Source organism: Sander vitreus, chromosome 23, assembly GCF_031162955.1.
Source record: "Sander vitreus isolate 19-12246 chromosome 23, sanVit1, whole genome shotgun sequence".
NCBI classification, from domain to species: Eukaryota; Metazoa; Chordata; class Actinopteri; order Perciformes; family Percidae; genus Sander; species Sander vitreus.
Window position 1 is genome coordinate 9624940 of NC_135877.1, and position 20380 is coordinate 9645319.

Genomic DNA, 20380 nt, shown 5'->3' on the forward strand with positions numbered 1-20380 from the left:
GTGGGAAATCGATTAGTCTTTTACATTCTTTGAAAAACGCTGTATGATAACAACTGTTTTTCAGGATACATTCATTGCAAAAGAACAGTAATTGTCACCTACAGAAAACAAGGCAAAACATAGCACATTTTAAATGCTGAAATGTGATGTTTTGTTTATCTTAGTAAAGCTTCTTGGGTAAGGTGAAGGATTTGTATGGCTGCTGAATGAGAATAGAATTCCTGGTTCCTGACCTTCTCTCCACACAGGAAGCTCATCAATGATACAGGATTTTCGACTATAGGATGATTTTTTTTTCTCTTCTATTCTTTCTATGAGATATGGATTTTCTCTTCCGGGGCTATCTCGTCAACATAATGATCACAAATGTCCTTTATGTAATCTTAAAAGTACTTTATGACCACAAAAGAAGAATCATAACTAAGAAATAGACGTGTTAACTTATTATGTGGTGTTATTTATTATGTAGGCCAAATGTAACCATACAAATAAAGAAAAGTTAAATTTTTTGTTGTTGCTCCTTTCTAGACTCTAACTATTCCACACTGCCGCCTTCTCTTTGCCTGCAGTTTGAGATCGTCTCCCAGCACCTGGTGTTTGCGAACTGTATCCCACTCATCCTCAAGTTCTTCAATCAGAACATCATGTCCTATATCAGTGCCAAAAACAGGTAGGGTCCTTTTCTCTTACTCTGTACCCTCGCTGTCTAACAGAAGACGAGCTCGGTTTGGTGCAAAAGACACAGGAAAATTGTACAATTGTGCCTCCATTTCTAGTAACTCATGTTGGAAATGGCTTCCGCTTTAGTACTATTACTGTACCTTTTTTTAAAAATGTGCTCGGAGACACGAGGGTTGTGTTTAAGAACCTGCTGGTAAGACAGGTAACCAAGTATTACGGACTGCAATCTTGCATGAATCAGCAGGCTTCCAGGAGGTGGAACAGATGGCATCCCAGCAGCAATGCAATGACAGGAGATTAAAAAAAGCCACACATTAGGTGACAGGAGTCTTACTCAGCATTTTTTGGCCCAAGTTGTTCTTGTAAAAGTCAAGGAGACTGGATGGATTCAAGTGATGTTACAGTATATAAAGTGATGGGTAGATTTGGAAAGTGACGTGTGTGTGTGTCTGTCTGTGTGTGTGTGTGTGTGTGTGTCTGTGTGTTGCAGTATCTTTGTGCTGGACTTTCCTCACTGTGTGGTCCATGAGATGCCTGAGCTCACAGCTGACAGCCTGGTGAGTCAAAACACAGTCAGCGTGACACCGGATTGATCCTCACCGGATAAATGTCAAGCCTTCCACGCAGCATCATGACCTCTGTGTGTGTATTGTGTTTTATTTTTTTTAGGAAGCAGGGGACAGCAACCAGTTTTGTTGGAGAAACCTGTTTTCTTGTATTAATCTGCTGAGAATATTGAACAAGTTGACCAAGTGGAAACACTCGAGGACAATGGTGAGTAATACTGCACCACTGCAAAGCCTTACTGTAGCCTTAAGTGTGATTTATGCTTCTGCGTAAAATCTACGCCCATGGCTACGCATGTAGGTACGTGGAGACACGGACCTACGCCGGACCCTAAGCCGTAGTCTGATGCGCACCTCCCAAAAAATGTAACCACGCGTTGTGGCGACGCGCGTCGCTCGGCCGTGGCTTGGTAGCGTTGCATTTCCCCCGACTCATTTCCTGGTTCTCTTAACTTAATTTAACTTTTCCTGCTACAGCACAGGGGAGACACTTTTCTCTCACTATGACTCTGGAGTCGGTACTCGCTCCAAAGCTAATCACTCTCACTCTCTCACTCGCTCTACCACACACACACACACACACACACACACACACACGCCGGTCCTGCTATTCTCTTAAAGAGACATAGGCTACTGCATGGAGCCTCCGCAAGACCATAAATCATGCTTTAGGGTGTTTTTTTTTGACTGGCTCCTGTAAAATGGACCCGTACTTATGTATCTGATAAATTAATTGCGTTTTTTAAACCGATGGAACAAAAATAAATAAAAGAATCTGCATCTTTTTTGTTTTTGTATTAATAAAATCAAGCTTGTAACAGGACAGGACACAAGCCTAGATCTGATATCTGTGTATCCCCGTTAGCATCTGAGTGCACACCCAGGGGCCAGCAGGGGGCCCTTGGAAAAATTAAAAGAAGATTTAAATAAATTGTCCCATTATGAGCTGGTACAAATCCATCCATCATGTTCATTGTCATTGTCTATTACACAGTGAAGGTCTTCATGGACCACAGCATGCTTAAACATGCTCCTCTAGTCAATTGTAATCCCTTTTCAGATGCTGGTGGTGTTCAAGTCTGCCCCCATCCTGAAGAGAGCTCTGAAGGTGAAGCAGGCCATGATGCAGCTCTACGTCCTCAAGCTGCTTAAGATCCAGACCAAGTACCTGGGCCGCCAGTGGAGGAAGAGTAACATGAAGACCATGTCAGCCATCTACCAGAAGGTCCGCCACAGGCTCAATGACGACTGGGCCTACGGAAATGGTAAATAGTAGCAGTCTGTGGAACCAGATTCATGACGTGTTTAACTGTTCACTTTGAGTTTAGATGAGCTATAAATAAATAAATAACCGATTTGGCACTTGAATTTGATGGTTCACATCCCAAGTGAGCCAGTTTATTGCAAATTACATGCAGTATTTTTTTGTGATTAACAATTATTATTTTTACTTTTATTTTTAAACAAAATACAAAACATATAACTCGCAACATGAACACATCCCCCCCCCTTCGTCATCACCACCCACCGACAAAAATCAAGAAAAGATGACACAGTAACTACAATAATCAAGACCATTCAACAAAATGGTAACAAAATAGACAATACACCATAAACCAAATAAACATATGTATAACAGCTCCATAAGTCCATCATACACGTCTCTCCCCAGCACAAAGCTTCTTAGGAGCCCTCCAGAAAGCTCAGGTACTTTCCCCATTTTCTAGTGTAGACATCCAACCTGGCAAACCACTTATATGACATTTTTTCAAATGCCGCCACCCTAGCCAGTTGCATGCATTATTGACAAGTTTGAGTTGAGACTTTTTGTGCACTGAGGACATATACCGATTACATATTCACAGCAGCGTCTAGTTTTAAAAAAAATCTTTATTGTTTAGCATTTTCACACAGCCATTTACACATTCTGTTACACATAGAGTTCACACTCTAAACAATGACTAATTAAATAACCAAGAAAGGAAAAAGGAACATAATAAGATAAAATAAATAAATAACATAATAATAATAATAAAAATAAATAGCCAACAATAAATAAATAGATTCATAGTATGTTTCTATGCTCCACTAAGTCTTATAGAAAATAAACTAAATAAAACAAGAGAGACCACAGCGAAGGGAAACAAACCGCAAAATGCTGTTTATTTTCGCATTGTTCTGTTTCTTTTTCTACCTGTATTCTTATTTTCTATCAACCAATTTCTTTTTTTTTTAATATCTCCGTTGGTAAACATGGGATGCTTTTTCTTTGTTACAGCCCTAATTTGTGATTTATGGTGCTGAAACAAGCATGTTTTATTATCAAAACAATATCAAGTACAGCTTTAATTTAAAAAAAAGAAAAAAAACTGGTCCTTATTTGTCATTCTCCTGGACCCACAACTCGGGTTGGCCTCTCAATTCAATTCTATTTATAGTATCAAATCATAACAAGAGTTATCTCAAGACACTTTACTTATGGTACAATTAATGGTAAATGTGTACATCTTTGTTTATGTACCCTTCTGTAATGCATGTACTGTGCATGTGTGAAATACAATGCTCCAACAGCCATTGGCGAACAGCCTGGATTGTATTGCCATAGCAACAGAAAAAGGGGGACTTATCAGGGTCACCGTCCCTCGCGAGAGAGCAAGTGATCTGTCATCATGAGTGTTAGAGAGAAAGATGGATAAAAGAAAGAGGCAAAGAAAAAAATATGGAATGTAAAAAAAAATGTATAGAAAGAGGAGGGGGGGGGAATCCATAATCAATACAGGTGCAGGTGTGTTGTGTGTTATCACTAAGAAAAAGGATGATTGTTAGCTGTAAGGGGAAATGCCTAAGTGTGAACATTCAAAAATAAGTACAATATTGATTAAATATCCCCTTTTCTCTCCTTTCGTCCCAGATATTGACGCACGTCCCTGGGACTTCCAGGCGGAGGAGTGCGCCCTGCGGGAGAGCATCGAGAAGTTCAACAGCCGCCGCTACGACAAGAACAAGAACGGAGACTTTGCGCCGGTGGACAACTGCCTGCAGAGCGTGCTAGGTCAGCGCGTGGAGCTGCCCGAGGACTTCCACTACAGCTACGAGATGTGGCTGGAGAGAGAGGTCTTCTCCCAGCCCATCCAGTGGGAGGGGCTGCTGCAGAATCCGTGATGGAGGGGAGGGAGAGGGTTGGAGAGAATGGGGGGAGAATGTGGTGGTGGTCACATACGAGCCTGGTGGAGTGGTTTAAGGGAGTCCGAGGAGAGGAGGTGGAAGGAATGGGGGTTGTAGTTCACGTCAGTGATGGAGGGATGGGGGAGGGTGAAGAGAAAGAAGCAGGAGATGGAGAAGCCACCTCCCAGGCTATCTAGTGATGGGAGAAGATGGAAGATGAAGGGTAAAATGAAGCAAATTTGACCAACGAATGGAGCTTCTTGCTGTGAGCTCGTCACAAATAGATGTCACAAACACACGCACACTTGACGTTAACATGTGCCTATGACTACTGTGAACCCACATGGACGTGACAGGCAAGAACAGAGGTAGCAGTTAATAAGAAACCGCTGTAGCAGGAGACTGTTTCGGCCAGTTATACTGCCCCCCCCCTCCAAAAAAAAAATATCTTCACCACATTGTCAATTTATATGTCCCCTTTTTTAAATGTTGGTGCTTTTTTGACTCCTTAGTAATGTTTTCCTATTTATTTGTATCAATTGTGGTTAAACATTTTCTGATATATATTTTTTTTCAATTGAGATGTAAATGTACATGATTTCTAATCAGTTATTTTTATTTTTTTTTTTTACACAAAGCCTACTGTAGTCATCAGATTGTAGTTTGTGGGTGATGGATTGATGAAAGTTTTTCTTATGTATTTTCTAGGAAAAAAGGCCTTTTGGAAGCAAACCACAGGGTCATTTTGATAGTCCAAATGTAGAAGTGGGACCTATTTCTACTAATGGCATAATGATCTAGTATAATGTCACCAAAAAAAAGAAATATACCAGCTGTAAGTGTATGGGTTTTTTTTTTTTTTTTGTTTGTGAACGTAAAAAGTATGTGTGTGCAGAAAGGAAAAAAAAACAGCACATGAAAATGGGCAGATGTGTGGAGGATGGTTTGGTGTAAGAAACAAACTGGATCTTCTGGAAGAAACTGTATCCTATTTGTTCTTTTTTTAAAATAGAAACTTAACCTTGTATAGAGTCCTTTCTATTCCCGGTGTGTAAAACATTGGCATCGTTTGAATTTCAAATCCAGAAATCGGAGAACCAAATCTGTAATTACTGATGCCATCCAGGATTTGTTCATGTTATCACATATCGAACCTAAAGCCTGTAATGGCCCCATAGAAAAGCTCAGGGAGGGGGCTGTGTGCAGCTCTTTAACAGAGGTGGGTTGATTAACCAGCTGTACATTTGACCAAAACAAATCTCTAAGTCTTCACCCGTGAATCATTTTCTCTTTTAAAATCTAAAATACTGTTTATAAAAACTTAAAGCACAAGTCTCACCTATATAGTTTCCGAGTGTGGAATGGGCAGCCACTTCCCAGAAGTTTTCTATAGAACCGTCCTGGGCTAATAGAACCTCAACAATGATCAGAATAATTAACAATTGTGACTCCCCCTCTTACTGTCTGACCAACAGCACAATGTAAGCCACTGTCCTCCTTGGTGTTGGCCTTGGTGAGCACTTTGCCACCCTTGCTAGGAAGAACACAGCTGTCACACAATGGTGCTGTTTTTCTTATTCGTCTTCACTGTACCTGATCCGTTCCTTCACGTTACTAACTACCTAAGCGGGGCTCCAGAGTTGAGAGCTCTGGATTGTTTCCTGGAAACGAAGCACAAGAACAAGCACAGAAAACAAAAAAAAAGCATGTTCACCTTTCTTTCATATCATTCTCGCTGGGGTTTTGTTATCTAAATTACATGCCTCGAGGGGTCAAGCTCAGTCATGTATTATTTCTGTATAGAACAGAATACAATAATTTTGACACTGAATCTTGTGCTTCTCTGTGGAAATGTGCATGGCCATTGTTTTGTTTTCAGTACCTGTTCACATTTAAATATGGTATTTGGAATGGCTTTTTTTTTTGTCTACTTATGTTTCCAGCGCAATTAGAAGTGAACTTTGTTCCTCTCAATGTCTCAGTGTTCTGCATTACAGTGGAGGTTTTTTCTTCTTCAGGAAGGCGAAATCTTTAAAAATAATATTGTAAACTTTATAGATTCTCAGGTTTATGGAGATAATATATTGCAAAAGTTTTAAAGCTTCCTTGCCATCATCTAGCTCACTACCTGTAGTGGTGAATACACATTTATCGTCATGTTCATATAAGAAAATAACAACTAAAGCACTTAACACTGACTGCATAGGCTGTACATTTTCACCAAACACAATAATTCATTGTGAGTTTGTATTTATGTCAGCAACATTTCAAGTTCAGATGTATTTTTTGTATTTTGTGCCAAATTTGAGTGCCATTATTTCATTGTTGTTGCCTTCATCAAAATGTATGGTTTTTTCATTGAAATCACCACTCACGGTTTGCAATACAAAAATGTTATTTTCTACCTGAAAAATGTACAATCAATGAAAATAGCTGTTTCATGTATCTGGTACAGTATTTTACCAGAAGTGTTTAGCATTGTATGGGTGTTCTAACGGTATATATGTTTGTTACACATATTTCCATATCTGTATAGTCTAGATAAATACTCATTACTGAATTTGTTCAGAGGTATGTGCAATTACAGATCCATAAAGGCATTATTCAATAGAATGACAAAGTACAATATCAGAGTTGCTTATTAAACAATGTTGAACAGTTGGGATTGTTTGTGAAGTTTATTAGCCGAAGGAGTCGTGCTGGTCTACACACACAAAGCTGTGTATACACACACACTGAAGGTCAAAGTGACCACACACTCGCATCACATCACACATTTCCTCGGGCCAATGTTCCAACAGTACAGCTGTTGTGGATGGGGACGTGAGCATATCCCCTTTTGTGCTTGGCTGATAGTGTAATGATGTAAAAATGTATTTATCCTTCACGCTGATGGAGTCCAAATATGGTAAAAGCAGAGAGACATGAAAAAAGTTAGGGGTTTTGTTCAGATTGTTCCTATTTAAGTGTTTTTCATAGATGGAATCATACGTTTTTCAAAATTCAAGTGTAAGAAAGGAACAAAATGTGTGCAAACGTGTGTTTCTGGATATATTTTAGTTAGCTACATAGTGTAGCATGTAATGCACCTTTTCTGTCACAGCTACATAAAAGCAAAGGCGAAGGGCCAGAAAAAATAACCCCAGTGTGACATTTTCTGAGTGAAATTAGGCTTAAACAAAGAGACACTTGCTGTGTCGGAGCACCGCGACCAGTAAAGAAGGAGATACAGCTGAGAGAGTGACTCACATGAATATGTAACCACCAATACACAGAAATACATGGGTGTGTGATCTTTAGGTTAAACAGGTCTGTTTATCCACAGAGACAGGCTGAAAGCATGTACATTTTTAGTAAATATAGTTTAATTTTCTCATAGAACATACAGTGTATTTTAGTGCAGTACAATAATGCTTGTTTTGCCTAAATGTTGTGCTGCATTTTCAGGCCCAGCGCTGCTTTGCCGTGGAACTCCCCCATCCATACCAGTCCCTGTGTGTTAGTGAACGTCCCGTCTCCCTCCAACCTAAAACACACCAGTAAGGACCTCAAAAATCTTACAGTTGATATAATTGTATGGCTAAAAAGGTCTGAATATTTCCCCCCAAAATAGCTGATTCTACTCAAGGGAAAATTAAAGGAAGTATTGGGAATGTTAGGGTTCAAGTGGCTAATACGTAAAACACTAAGTGGGAAATGTCATATTAAGGTGCACTTAACCACTGACTGCTTTGGAAATGTACAACTAGAGCTTTGCTGCTTTATTCTGGCTATAAAAGAGGGCTAACCTGAAACACTGCACATCAATTAGACCACCACCCTACAGTATAATCCTTTGGAAACTCCTAAAGGACATGACTCTTTTCAGAAAACATTAACATTAGCAAGTGCCAAAAATGGACTGCCTTTTACCTGTTCTTGTGAAAGTGACCTTTGTAAGTAGAGCCGTCTGGGAAAGTATATGTTCCCGTGCCATGGTACATGTTGTCTTTGAATTCTCCTTCATAGAGTGCTCCAGAGGGATGCTGCAGGGTCCCTCTGCCATACATCTGTGTGTGTGAGTGAGAGTAAGCATGTTATGACTAACCACAGAGCAAATACAACCATATACAGTATTTAGTAACAGACATCAGAAGAAGTAAGATACACACACACACACAGTAAATACATACTTTGTCTTCAAGCCACTCTCCAGTATATGTGGTGCCGCCTGCTGAGGTGTGTTTACCAGTACCGCTCCTCATCATCACCCCTGATGCAGCCCTGCTGCACTCCCCCTCTGTAGAGAAGAAAAGAGACGTTGACACACACCTGTATTGTAAATGTGTAGAGCTGTATCATTAGTTATTGCTTACCATATCTGTCACCATTTGGGAAAATGTAGGATACCTTTATAGGTCCTTCCCCTGTAAACAAATATGCATATTTACCTTATTGTATTTGACCTTTAACCCTTATCTGTCAGATGAATATGCAAAATGTGCAGGTATGAAACTTGGATTTTACCTTGGGTTTTTAAATAATTACTTTCCTTATTGTCTGAAAGGGTAAAATGATACAATATTAGACAGCAGATAGGAAAGACAGAATGTAGTGTGTGTGTGTGTGTGTGTGTGTGTGTGTGTGTGTGTGTGTGTGTGTGTGTGTGTGTGTTAGAAACTTCACAATCACACCGCACCAGACATCCGTGACAGACAGTTTCCCCCAGCAGTTGGCAGAGCCGATAGGAAACGCTGTGTATCGGCTAATTTAAGAAATGTGAAAAGTCAGACAACTCAATTTAAAAAGTTGTGAAAACGACACAAGGAAACTTCGTGCTATTTTTGTTCACTAAATCACCCTAAAAGGAACAGTCCTCCTAGCTACTCTAAAACAAGCAGTCAGTCAACTCTCTGTGTTGCAGGCATTGACGGTTGCAGGAAGCCTCGACGCAAACTGAAGTTGCCATAGTTACAAGAATGGCTGCAGCTTTTTTTTTTTTTAAATTAGCGTTACTCTTTTCATAACAATTTAGTTTCGCTTGAATTATGTCACATTCTATTTAGTCTAACAACATACATATATTGTTTAAAACAATATATTTACTTCATGGATGTTGTCAGCATTTCCTTGCTCAAACCTTACCGGAAACCGGAAGAGAAACTTTGAACTCTGAGCTTCGACCAATGAAAGAGATGCAGGTTACCGGTGGTCAGAACAACTTTTTCAGGTTTGTCCATACTTGTTTTAAAAAGTTAAGTATTTTCAAGTCCTTTTGTCGCTTATGACGTATGTCCATATTATGGCATTATTAAGCATGTAAAACTCTCGACTTGACTTGTGAGAAAGCTGTTAGCATAGCTTGTTAAAATCAGAAGTGAGCTTGCTAGCTGTTAGCTTGTTAGCTAGCCGAAGCTTGATACACTTTACAGACTGACGTGCCACACTAACATTAAACAACACAAAACCATGTTATTGCTGATACCAGCTGTATCATGTTCATTTGTAACTTACTAACAAAAACACACTGTCAGCCAGCCCGGCGTGGACTTAAATGACCATCGCCCGGGTTGGGTTGTTAGTCTGCATGCATCCGTTTGATTGCATAATTGTAGCCACCAGCGCTGTGTGTCAGCCACCATCTCATTGCTCGCACTTGAACTGAAGTACCACAATGAGCCGCCCCACAGCTATGTGCGACTCTGTGCACTACAGTGGATGTACAGTAGCTGCCTGCTCTGCCCGGGTTCGCAACTAGCAGCTCTCTCTGGCGTATCCAGGATTTTTTTTTATATTTCCAGGAGGGCTGAAGCGATTTATTCAAGTTATGCATTTTATGTATCTCTTCACAGATTGGTTGCTGCTATGACAGGACACTAATTGAAGGTGAGTACGGCTGTGTATTTTAAGCAATACGTGATGTGTTGGTGGTGATTGCTAAAAACTATGGTATGATAATGAAACTGTTCATGTATGTTTTAACAGAGAAATGAATGCAAGGAGAAGAGGTGGGAAGCCAAACAGAGGAGGGGGGAAGTTTAACAAGTCAAAAGGAGGTGGAGGTGGAGGTGGTGGTGGAGGTGGAGGTGGAAGTAAGAAAGCCGGAGCTGGTTGCTGGGATGACGGTGATGATTTCAGCCTTGAATTTGGACCCTCTCGTCCCAGCAGGTATACATTTATAGTGAAGGAAATCATTATCAGATTTAAACTTTTTCACAGTGTGCTCATTTCCTGCTCATTTCCTCCTTTACCCTCATCTCATCTGTTCCTCCTTCTCTCTCCCCCTGTTTATCTGGCTTTGCCTCCAGACCTAGCAGAGGACGGGGTGCCGGCGGCCGTGGTGGTGGTGGCGGCCGTGGTGGTGGCAGCCGTGGTGGTGGCCGTGGTGGCGGCAGGGATGCAGGCCGTGGTGTCGGCAGGGATGTAGGTCGAGGAAGGGGAGGTAGAGATCAAGACAGGGACGGCAGAAACGATGGGAAAGGCAGCAGAGGCAAGGCTCTCCCAAGGTCCCTGGCAAGGACACGAACAAGCCCAATGTCAGGTGACAGCATCAGGCCGGAGATGAGCACCATGCCCTTGCAGAGGATCTTCATGACTGATGAGAACCAAGAACAACTCAAGGAGCTGCTGCGGAATTTGCAGACCCAGGACTTTGACGAGCCATATGAGTAAGTATATTCTACTAAATGTACGTCAAATATGCTGCATCCTTTTATCGGTTGAAAAGAGACAGAAAAAAGTGATATTTTTCTACTGCAAGTCTACATGAACTCCTTACATCCTCTCTGCCTTAGTGAATCTGGTTCCGATTATTCGGGAGGAGAAGAGGATGAGGAGGAATTTGATGAGTTGGACCACCGTGATGAAGGCCAGTTTTGGGCCACTAATGATGAGCCTGTGGAGAGGGCAGAGAGCCCAGTATACGAGACAGAGTCTGATGATGAACGGCCCACCCCTGAACCTGTCGTATCCTTATTTGCTATAGGAAAACTCTGCAGGTGATGTACAGATTTGTTTATTTTGGAGTTGACCGTTATCTTGCATTTGATCTAAAGCTGGTGTTTTTTTTCTGCTGTGCTGTCAGGAACCTACAAAATTAATGTTGGTGAATATTTCCTTTGTCTCATAGCCCCTTTGTTTTCCTATCTTTTCTTTGTGTAGGTATGGGTTTGACAGGGAGCGCAGCAAGCAGGCATTGAAGTCTGGTGGAGGGGAATTTGGGGCCACTTTGGAACAGCTCCTCCACCAGGTTTTCAGGGAGCGCTACGGCCAGAAAGCAATTTCCCCTGATGGCCTGGAAGGGGTGCCTATGGATGAGTGTTTGAGCCAGAGGCAGGAGGAAGCTCTGGCTCTAACTGCCATTTATGCTGAGCGCTTCAGTGAGCGCATTGCTAATACAGTCTGGACAGTAACCCTAGACCTCTCATTCCTCTCACACATAGCTGCCAAGAACGGTAGGCAAGTCGGGAGTCGAGGTGGCGGAGGAGCCGTTAACATCAGAGATGTCTGCCGATTCTACTTGAAAGGACAGGGCTGCAGGTTTGGGGACAAATGCAAGTTTAAGCACCATCTCCCCACTAAAGGGAGATCTGGGGCTGGTTCCCCAGACCTGGAGGGCCCTAGCCAGCCTGGCTTCAGCAGCTATTCTCCTCCTGAGTATGAACTCGAGATCCGTTTCCCCAAAGGCAACCGTTACCCATTTCAGGCACCAATAGTCGCCTTCAGCACCACCGACGAGTCATTCGGGGCTGCAGGGAGGATCAGCTTGACTGAAAGATTGTTCGGAGAAGCGTTGGCCGCTGCAAAGAGCAGCGAGCCTGTTGTTTACACCCTGATCACCTTGTGTGAGGATGAATCTACCGTGAAGGAACTGCTGGCCGTTAGTCATCACAAATACAGCACGCCACCGCCTGTTGTAGTGCCTCCTCCACCCTCTCTTGCCATGGCTAAGAGTGTGAGGAGCAATGCTTCTGAGGAAAGCAGGAGTAGTAGTACCAATAGTAGTAATCATACCAACAGCAGAAGGACTGCTCCACCTACTAACCAGAGACCCGTAGATCGTGAGTCAACAATTATTATTTACTGTCCCTATTTGCACCAAATAATGTAGAGCTCAACAGTGTATTTATGTGTATATGAGTTGAAATTCCACCTCTTATCTTTGTAGTGAAAGAGACAGAAGAGGCAGAGGAGCTGGATGAGAGGGAGGACGACGATGAGAATGAGTCTGTTCCAGTCGAGACTGAAAGTTATGTCAATCTAAGGAAGAAAATGGTCACTAAACACAACCTGAAGATAGACAACCTACTGAAAGAAAATGGCAAGCTGTGTCGAGAGTTTAAGAAGAAACAGGTAAAAGAAGACTGCAATTGATTAAGAAATAGCTTTACATTGTATCTTACTCTACATCCTCTCTAATGTGGTATGTATTTTAATGTTGTTCTATCCTCCTTCTGTTCACCCAGTCATCCGGGCGTTTCAGGTCCATGTTAGAGCAGAGGAGGAAACTGCCGGCTTGGCAAGAAAGAGAAAACATCCTCGACCTGTTAGACCAGTGCCAGGTGCTGGTTGTCAGCGGGATGACAGGGTGGGTCACACAGGGCAGCATGAAGTGTTGGCATTCACAAAGACTGAATTGGGGAGAAATGCAATTCATACAAATGTGGTTTGGTTATAGACAAGGGTCTATGGAAAATTTGAAGTGGCTTCATATATTTCTAACTTGACTGTCATTATTATCAAGTGACTTAATCCACATTGTATACCCTCTTGATGTGATTCTTAAAATTATGACTTTATTTTAATAACTCTGACACTTTCCTTTCATGTTGTTTAAAAACAATTGCGCAGCCATTCTTTTCCTGCCCTTTTCTCATTTTCACACATAAATAAGCTCAGCCTATTCATACCTCTCTGTGACTGTCTATGCAGGTGTGGTAAGACCACGCAGATCCCTCAGTTCATTTTGGACGCCTCGTTAAATGGTCCAGCGGAGCAGGTGGTCAACATCATCTGTACTCAGCCACGCCGCATCTCTGCCATCTCTGTGGCCCAGAGAGTGGCACAGGAGCGGGCAGAGCGTCTGGGCAACTCAGTGGGCTACCAGATCCGCCTGGAGAGTGTTAGGGTACGGGCCCGTTTGACTTGTACATCTAGTACGCAGGATTTCAAGCCATCGGCTTTTATGACTTAGGATAGGACTTAAATATGTTGCGTTGATTTTTAATTGCCCTTTAATGTTTTATGTAAAGCACTTTGAATTGCCTTGTTGCTGAAATGTGCTATATAAATAAAGCTGCTATTACAAAATAATGAGCTCTACCTCTCTTATCACTGACTACTCTCTTTTGTCAGACGTCGGCCACCAGACTACTCTACTGCACCACAGGTGTGTTACTTAGGAGACTGGAGGGCGAGGCAGACCTCAAAGGCATCACGCACGTCATTGTGGATGAGGTTCACGAGCGAACGGAGGAGAGGTGAGAATACACAGATCACTACGCATATGGTACAGAAAGTGTGCATTCAGGCTCATCTTCATGCGTTCTGAGCTGTCATTTAATTGCTTTTAGCAATTTAGTCAAACGGGTAACTAATATTTACTTTTCTGTAGCTGGTTTCTTGGTCACTGTTCGTCTCTCTATTTCATCTTCTCTCTGCCAGTGACTTCCTGCTGTTAGTATTAAAAGACCTGATTATGCAGAGGCCAGACCTGAAGATCATTCTAATGAGTGCCACACTTAATGCCAAACTCTTCTCTGAGTATTTCTACGACTGTCCCACTGTCCACATACCAGGTAATTATTCACTTGTGGTATCTGTTTAAAGCACATGCATATTACATGATCAACCTTATTCCACAGATTGTTGTTTTTTTTTCCCCCACTCAGTAAATTTCTCTCATTTCAGGTCGTACTTTTCCCGTTGACCAGTTTTTTCTTGAAGATGCCATCGACAAAACCCGGCAAGTACATCCTCCTTCACTCGTATAATATTAAAAGCAAACTCAGCTGATGAATATTTTAAAAATGTGTCTCAATAAATGTGTAAGGATGTAGTTAACTTTTTGTTTTTCTGCACTGTCTCAGTTGTTAACTCAAGTCCATTTTTATTTATTTTCCAGGTATGCCATCGAGGATGGTAGCCCTTACATGCGCTCAGGCAAACAGAATTCGTCAAGTGGACGAGGGAGAGAGCAAAGGGACATGGTGGACAACTTGGGTGATGACATGTGGAACTTCATGTCTCTCTGCAAGAAGGACTTTGTCAAAGACTCGATTCCAGACCAGCAGCTCAGCCTGCAGGATCTCACGGTCAGATACAAAGGTGAGTTAAGAACAAGTATCATAAACGGCAATGATCTGTTTTCTGGGTTCTTAAACGGTTTTATCCAAATGAGCTGTTGCTGCCTGTTAATGCATAAATGTTACATTTTGTTTTGCTGTTGATGCAGATACTAAGAAGTCTGTGCTGAAGACTATTGCTGCAATGGACCTGGACAAGATCAACATGGACCTGGTGGAGAGCCTGCTGGAATGGATTGTAGAAGGAAAACATAACTACCCTCCAGGTAAGAACCGCCCATGTATACTCAGTGCAGTAGAAGTGAATTCAAGACTCGAAAGTGTGGACTTTAAATTATGTTAGTTATGTAACCTTTTTGGTTTCTGTATCCAGGTGCAGTGCTTGTGTTTCTGCCAGGCCTGGCTGAGATCAAGATGCTGTACGAGCAGCTCAAGTCCAACAGAATGTTCAACAACCGGGGCGCAAACAGGTCTGTTATTGTTATTGTGTTCATATTCATGCTATGTGGTATTTTGTTTTTTCTACTTTCTGGGGCAAACATGAATTTCTTGATGCCTTAAAACCAAAAAAAAGTAGACCGTCATTAGTTGACTACAGGACTTTCACAAATGCACTCTGTTATGAGTGCTCTGTTTCATACTTTTCTACTGGGGCTTAAAATCATGTAAAATCATCAGGTTTTTTTTTAATACGTTTTAGATTTTCTTTTTTAAATGGTTGGTACATGGCAGCTGTGTGCTATTGGTATGAAACTTTTTTTATTTTTTTTAACCAAATGGGTAAACACTTTACTAGTCAAATGCAAACTTATGTGGATGTATTTTCCCTTGTTAGATGTGAGGTGTACCCACTCCACTCATCCTTGTCCAATGAGGAGCAGCAGGCAGTTTTCAGCCGGCCCCCAGAGGGGGTCACAAAGATTATCATCTCCACCAACATTGCCGAGACCTCTGTAACCATTGACGACGTGGTATATGTCATCGACTCCGGCAAGATGAAGGAGAAAAGGTAACCTCGTGCTTGGCTTAAGTGAACAGATATTATGTTGATTCTTTAGATGAATGAATTGTACCACAATTTTGTTGCCACACACAATGGGCATACTGTAGTTTTAAAATCTGCTTATATATCGGATTTGACGTGGATAATGTTGCAGAACTTGTTGTTTTAAAATCTACATTTCTTGGTTATATTTTCAGGTACGATGCGACTAAAAGCATGGAGAGCCTGGAGGACTCGTGGGTTTCTCGGGCCAACGCTCTGCAGAGGAAGGGTCGAGCAGGTCGCGTTGCCTCGGGGGTCTGCTTCCACCTCTTCACCAGCCACTGCTTCCAACACCAGCTGGCTGAGCAACAGCTGCCTGAGATCCAGAGAGTGCCTCTCGAGCAGCTCTGCCTCCGGTACATCCATCTGTTTGTTCTTTGCACAATGCCAACCTGCGTTTTTGGTCACTGTAAATGTACTACTAACTATAGTAGTTTATGTATGATATTGTTAGTAGGATTTATGCTTGGAAATGGAGGGGAAACTGGTTTATTGAGACAAATCGCTAGGACAATGGAGAGAGGGTCTTCTCTCCAAATAGGCTTTACCTGTAGCACCATGTTGGATTTTAGGATATGCAAAACAATATATCCCCATGCTGGTATTTACCATTCCCCCCCTCTCCAACAGAATCAAGATCCTGGACGTGTTTGCAGATCGGACGCTGGAGTCTGTGTTCTCTCGGCTCATCGAGCCCCCAGCTATGGGAAGCTTGGATGCAGCCAAGCAGCGCCTGCGGGACCTTGGAGCTCTAACCGCAGATGAGAAACTGACCCCGCTGGGCTACCACCTGGCCTGCCTGCCCGTCGACGTGCGCATTGGGAAACTCATGCTGTTCGGTGCTATCTTTCGCTGCCTCGACCCAGCACTCACCATCGCTGCCAGTCTGGCCTTCAAATCACCATTTGTAAGAAACCGCGTGCCACTGTTGAGAGACCATATGTGTCACTCCTTGGCATCACAATGCTGATTTAACATCCTTAACCGTTTCTTAATCTTTGTGATTATTTTTTAACAAAGAAGAACCAACATAATGATTTAATATTAATCAAAAAGTGTCTTCTGTACTTTCTATATTTGTGTCCTGTTTTTCAGGTGTCTCCATGGGATAAGCGGGAAGAAGCCAATGAGAAGAAACTGGCCTTTGCCCTGGCCAGTAGTGACCATCTAGCTTTGTTACAGGCATACAAGGTACTGATTTGACTTATCTTTGTGGGAAAATGACACAAAAACAGTATTTATACAGTACCAGTCGAAAGTTTGGACACACTTTCTCATTCAAGTGAATAGTGAAGTGTGTCCAAACTTTCGACTGGTAGTGTACGTATAAATGTTGACGTAGCGTTTCAATGATCAAATGATAGATGTGATGTTGATGTGATAAATGTTCCCTCTGTTGCAGGGATGGTGCTGTGCTGCAAAGAATGGCCACCAGGCCGGCTTCCGTTACTGCAGGGAGAACTTCCTGTCTTGGCGGGGCTTACAGGTGAGCCAGTGCTGTCTGAAGTGTCTAATCTATTCTCTCTTCTCCCCCCAGTCATACATTTCTTAAAAAAATGTCTGTTGTGACCTGTGCAGGAGATCGCCAGTCTGAAGAGGCAGTTTGCTGAGCTGCTGTCTGACATTGGCTTCATCAAGGAGGGACTGAGGGCCAGGGTTATAGAGCGCATGTGCTCTAAAGGCACTGATGGTGTTGTGGAGGCCACCGGCCCCGAGGTAACACACACACACACATACACACTCTGTAGTGCTGGAAATGTTTTTATTTGTTGTTCAAATACACGTTAGTATATCAGTTGTACAGTGTAGCTGTCTAGTACCTCTATCTGGCTTATTATATAGAGAATTGTTTCAATCATATAAGTTGCACGTCACTTGGAATTTTAAATAGAATGAGGCCACATACTTATTTCAGTCTGCTTTTAAGCACACAGGTACTCAACAATCTAACCTTAGTCTTAAAGAGATTCTGATAATAATGATAAATGTCATTCCTTTCCAGGCTAACCTGAACTCCGAAAACATCCGGCTGATGTCCGCCATGCTTTGTGCTGCCCTCTATCCCAATGTGGTCCAGGTGTATATTCATTATTTCTGTCATCAGAACAAGAAACTGAAACTAGTGTAGAAAGTACAGTGTCTGCTATCTCTACTAGGTTTCACACTCCTTCGTGTGATCCTTTGTCCCAGGTACGAGCTCCTCAGGGGAATTACAAGATGACCAGCAAAGGAGCGATGAAGATGCAGCCCAAAGCCAACGAGCTCCGCTTCATGACCAAGGACGATGGCTGCGTCCACGTGCACCCCTCCTCTGTCAACTACACAGTGAGATAAAAGAGAAAAAGATGTGGTCATGCATTCAACAGCTAGTTAGTGACAACCCCTTGAGACTGTTCTTTGTGCCCCAGGTTCGCCACTACAATAGCCCCTACCTGGTTTACCACGAGAAGGTGAAGACAAGCCGCATCTTCATCAGGGACTGCAGCATGGTGTCCGTCTACCCGCTGGTGCTGTTTGGAGGCGGGCAGGTCAACATGGAGCTACACAAGGGAGAGTTTGTCATCTCCCTCGACGATGGATGGATCCGATTTGCTGCCGCTTCTCATCAGGTCAGGGATAAGCGATTGAGTAGTTTAGAATCACATGAACAAAGCTGTTTGGAATTTTATTTTTATTTTGCCTATATCCCTCAGGTGGCTTTGTAAAGAAAGTTTGAAATTTAGTTACACAGTAGTCTATGTCCACGACGTTCCACTTCCGGGATTGCTCCGGTGCCGCTGGAAATTCCCGCCGGGTGTCCCTCTTTTCGGCCGGATGTCTGTTTAAACTCCGGTGGATTTCTGAGGACTATGGTTAACTGCTCCTCAGATCTCTGCAGGGTAAATCTAGACAGCTAGCTAGACTATCTGTCCAATCTGAGGTTTCTGTTGCACGACTAAAACAACTTTTAAACATGTTCCACCAAAACAAGTTCCTTCCAGAGGCTATTTTGCAGTGGCAAAATTAGCGCCACCCATGATGATTGTGAGTGGTTTAAAGACCAATAACCAGATGCCAATAAACCAGAGCACGTTTTGCTCCCATCCCAGAATGCTGTGTGGATTAGCCAGACCCTCCTAGTTACACGGTGATATTTTGATGATAAATAAGCATGGCTCAAACCTTAGTGAGAGATGATGTTGTGAGAAGTTTAACGAGGACTCTGAAGAAAACAATGCACTACAGTCGCATATGTTGTCACATAAAATAATAGTAATAAGCATAATAATAATCCAAATGGCATTATACATTGTGTCTACTGTTACATTGTCTGTATTCATAGTCCTAAACAGAGGTTTATATGAATTACATTTGGATAAATGATCATTAATGCTGGTTTTAAAAAAATAAAATAAAATCCCAAGCAATAAAAGAACATAACAACTAAAATGCACACATTGACTGTATAAGACAACCAAAAGTACACTATTGAGCTCTGTAAATATGTGTGTTCCCCAGGTGGCGGAGCTGGTGAAAGAGCTGCGCTGGGAGCTGGACCAGCTGTTGGAGGACAAAATCAGGAATCCGAGCATGGACCTGTGCAGCTGCCCCCGTGGCTCCCGCATCATCCACATGATAGTCCAACTCATTTCTACACAGTAGCTCTTAACGTCCCCTTTTGAGCCTTTTTGTCACCCTCAAGGGCTTAAACACATGGAGCTCTGCGCTGGGGCCAACAACCCTGAAACTGGTTAAATTTTGTGTTGTCTCTATCAGACAGATGAGCAGAATAGATCCTGTACTTGAAGTGAGGTCCTCTAGTTGAAGTACTGCTGCCACCTGACACTTTATCATAGGTATCAGTTTACATGAAAAACAAAGCTGTTGTGTTGCTGCACTGGATGGTTTTTAAAGCAATTTTTGCCTTCAAAGAAAAAAACATGGCTCTATGCAGGTGATCTACAAACCTCCATCTTTTTTTTGCTGGAATAAAGCACTTCTTGCTATTTTGAAGTCTTATTTTGACACTTAAAATGCAACACTAGAAAAGCTTGTTTTTTTTAATGCCATACTACTACTGTATGTGCAGTAAACTGGCACACAGTTGATGTTGAACAATTGAATTTGATGTCAATATAATTTGTACACAAGTGCATTTTTATTTTAGGTTGTGTCTCGCTCACAACTGAGAAGTTTCTTGGGTCCATATTGGATTTCTTATACTCTGACTGCATACTTGTTATGGTTTATGAATATTTATTTGTTTTTTCGCATGAATAAAAGATCCAAGACCTTCTGCATTGTATTAGGCTGTTTTACATTCATTGAATGTATATGTTACAGTGATGTCAAAACTACACTTTCACAATGTAAATGCAAGGGCTTTTTAAATCAGGAGAATTTGGTGAGAATTGCCAAAGAATTTGAAAGCTTATTGTCTTAACAAGTGATAAATTCCACTGCACTTAAAAAAAAACAATAAAAAAAACCTGCAAAGATAGCTGGCTGTTGGTTTTTATTTGAGTTCTAACATTCAATTCTTACCATTTAGCTCTTGCCTTTTAAACTCCTCTTGTTCAGCTTTGTGTTGTATGTGAAGCCTAGCTGCGTCTTGGATGCAACAAAGAATTTACAGGCTTGGAGAGGCCAACCCCTTCATT

The 20380-nt window shown here is 42.0% G+C and overlaps 3 protein-coding genes across 5 annotated transcripts in view; 2 read left to right on the plus strand and 1 right to left on the minus strand.

Moving 5' to 3' along the window:
- The window catches only part of strip2 (striatin interacting protein 2), a 30144-nt gene extending 23077 nt beyond the window's left edge, over nucleotides 1-7067 (plus strand). For all 3 annotated transcript variants that reach the window (XM_078242837.1, XM_078242838.1, XM_078242839.1), the window contains 5 exons: nucleotides 570-670; nucleotides 1172-1238; nucleotides 1351-1455; nucleotides 2308-2512; nucleotides 4159-7067. In XM_078242837.1, the coding sequence (XP_078098963.1) occupies nucleotides 570-670; nucleotides 1172-1238; nucleotides 1351-1455; nucleotides 2308-2512; nucleotides 4159-4409 (729 nt within the window). In that variant the 3' untranslated portion in view covers nucleotides 4410-7067. The remainder of the gene's footprint in view (nucleotides 1-569; nucleotides 671-1171; nucleotides 1239-1350; nucleotides 1456-2307; nucleotides 2513-4158) is intronic.
- Nucleotides 7068-7755: 688 nt separating this feature from the next.
- Nucleotides 7756-9388, minus strand: morn2 (MORN repeat containing 2). The gene is made up of 6 exons (XM_078281592.1): nucleotides 9091-9388; nucleotides 8919-8951; nucleotides 8768-8818; nucleotides 8585-8691; nucleotides 8325-8461; nucleotides 7756-7938 (listed from the first exon to the last, which is right to left on the minus strand). Exons 1-6 carry the CDS (start codon nucleotides 9095-9097, stop codon nucleotides 7836-7838), a joined length of 438 nt encoding a protein of 145 aa, XP_078137718.1. The 5' UTR covers nucleotides 9098-9388; the 3' UTR covers nucleotides 7756-7835.
- A 1059-nt stretch (nucleotides 9389-10447) lies between these two features.
- dhx57 (DEAH (Asp-Glu-Ala-Asp/His) box polypeptide 57) lies at nucleotides 10448-20023 on the plus strand. The gene is made up of 23 exons (XM_078281591.1): nucleotides 10448-10559; nucleotides 10700-11059; nucleotides 11186-11389; nucleotides 11553-12451; nucleotides 12559-12743; nucleotides 12857-12978; nucleotides 13323-13518; nucleotides 13746-13870; nucleotides 14055-14188; nucleotides 14301-14355; nucleotides 14515-14717; nucleotides 14845-14961; nucleotides 15069-15165; nucleotides 15531-15704; nucleotides 15896-16096; nucleotides 16371-16647; nucleotides 16836-16931; nucleotides 17143-17226; nucleotides 17319-17456; nucleotides 17743-17817; nucleotides 17931-18065; nucleotides 18149-18349; nucleotides 19239-20023. Exons 2-23 carry the CDS (start codon nucleotides 10926-10928, stop codon nucleotides 19380-19382), a joined length of 3996 nt encoding a protein of 1331 aa, XP_078137717.1. The 5' UTR covers nucleotides 10448-10559; nucleotides 10700-10925; the 3' UTR covers nucleotides 19383-20023.
- The last annotated feature ends 357 nt before the right edge of the window (nucleotides 20024-20380 follow it).

What these genes read in the sequence shown, in the direction of transcription:
- morn2 (XM_078281592.1), bottom strand. An exon ending in TAATTATTTAAAAACCCAAG is followed by an intron (nt 8,819 to 8,918) that starts GTAAAATCCAAG and finishes ATTTGTTTACAG; the next exon opens with GGGAAGGACCTATAAAGGTA. An exon ending in GAGAGTGGCTTGAAGACAAA is followed by an intron (nt 8,462 to 8,584) that starts GTATGTATTTAC and finishes TCACACACACAG; the next exon opens with ATGTATGGCAGAGGGACCCT.
- dhx57 (XM_078281591.1), top strand. Translation starts at nt 10,926, where the DNA reads ATGTCAGGTGACAGCATCAGGCCGGAGATGAGCACCATGCCCTTGCAG. An exon ending in GCTATAGGAAAACTCTGCAG is followed by an intron (nt 11,390 to 11,552) that starts GTGATGTACAGA and finishes TTCTTTGTGTAG; the next exon opens with GTATGGGTTTGACAGGGAGC. An exon ending in GAGAGTTTAAGAAGAAACAG is followed by an intron (nt 12,744 to 12,856) that starts GTAAAAGAAGAC and finishes CTGTTCACCCAG; the next exon opens with TCATCCGGGCGTTTCAGGTC.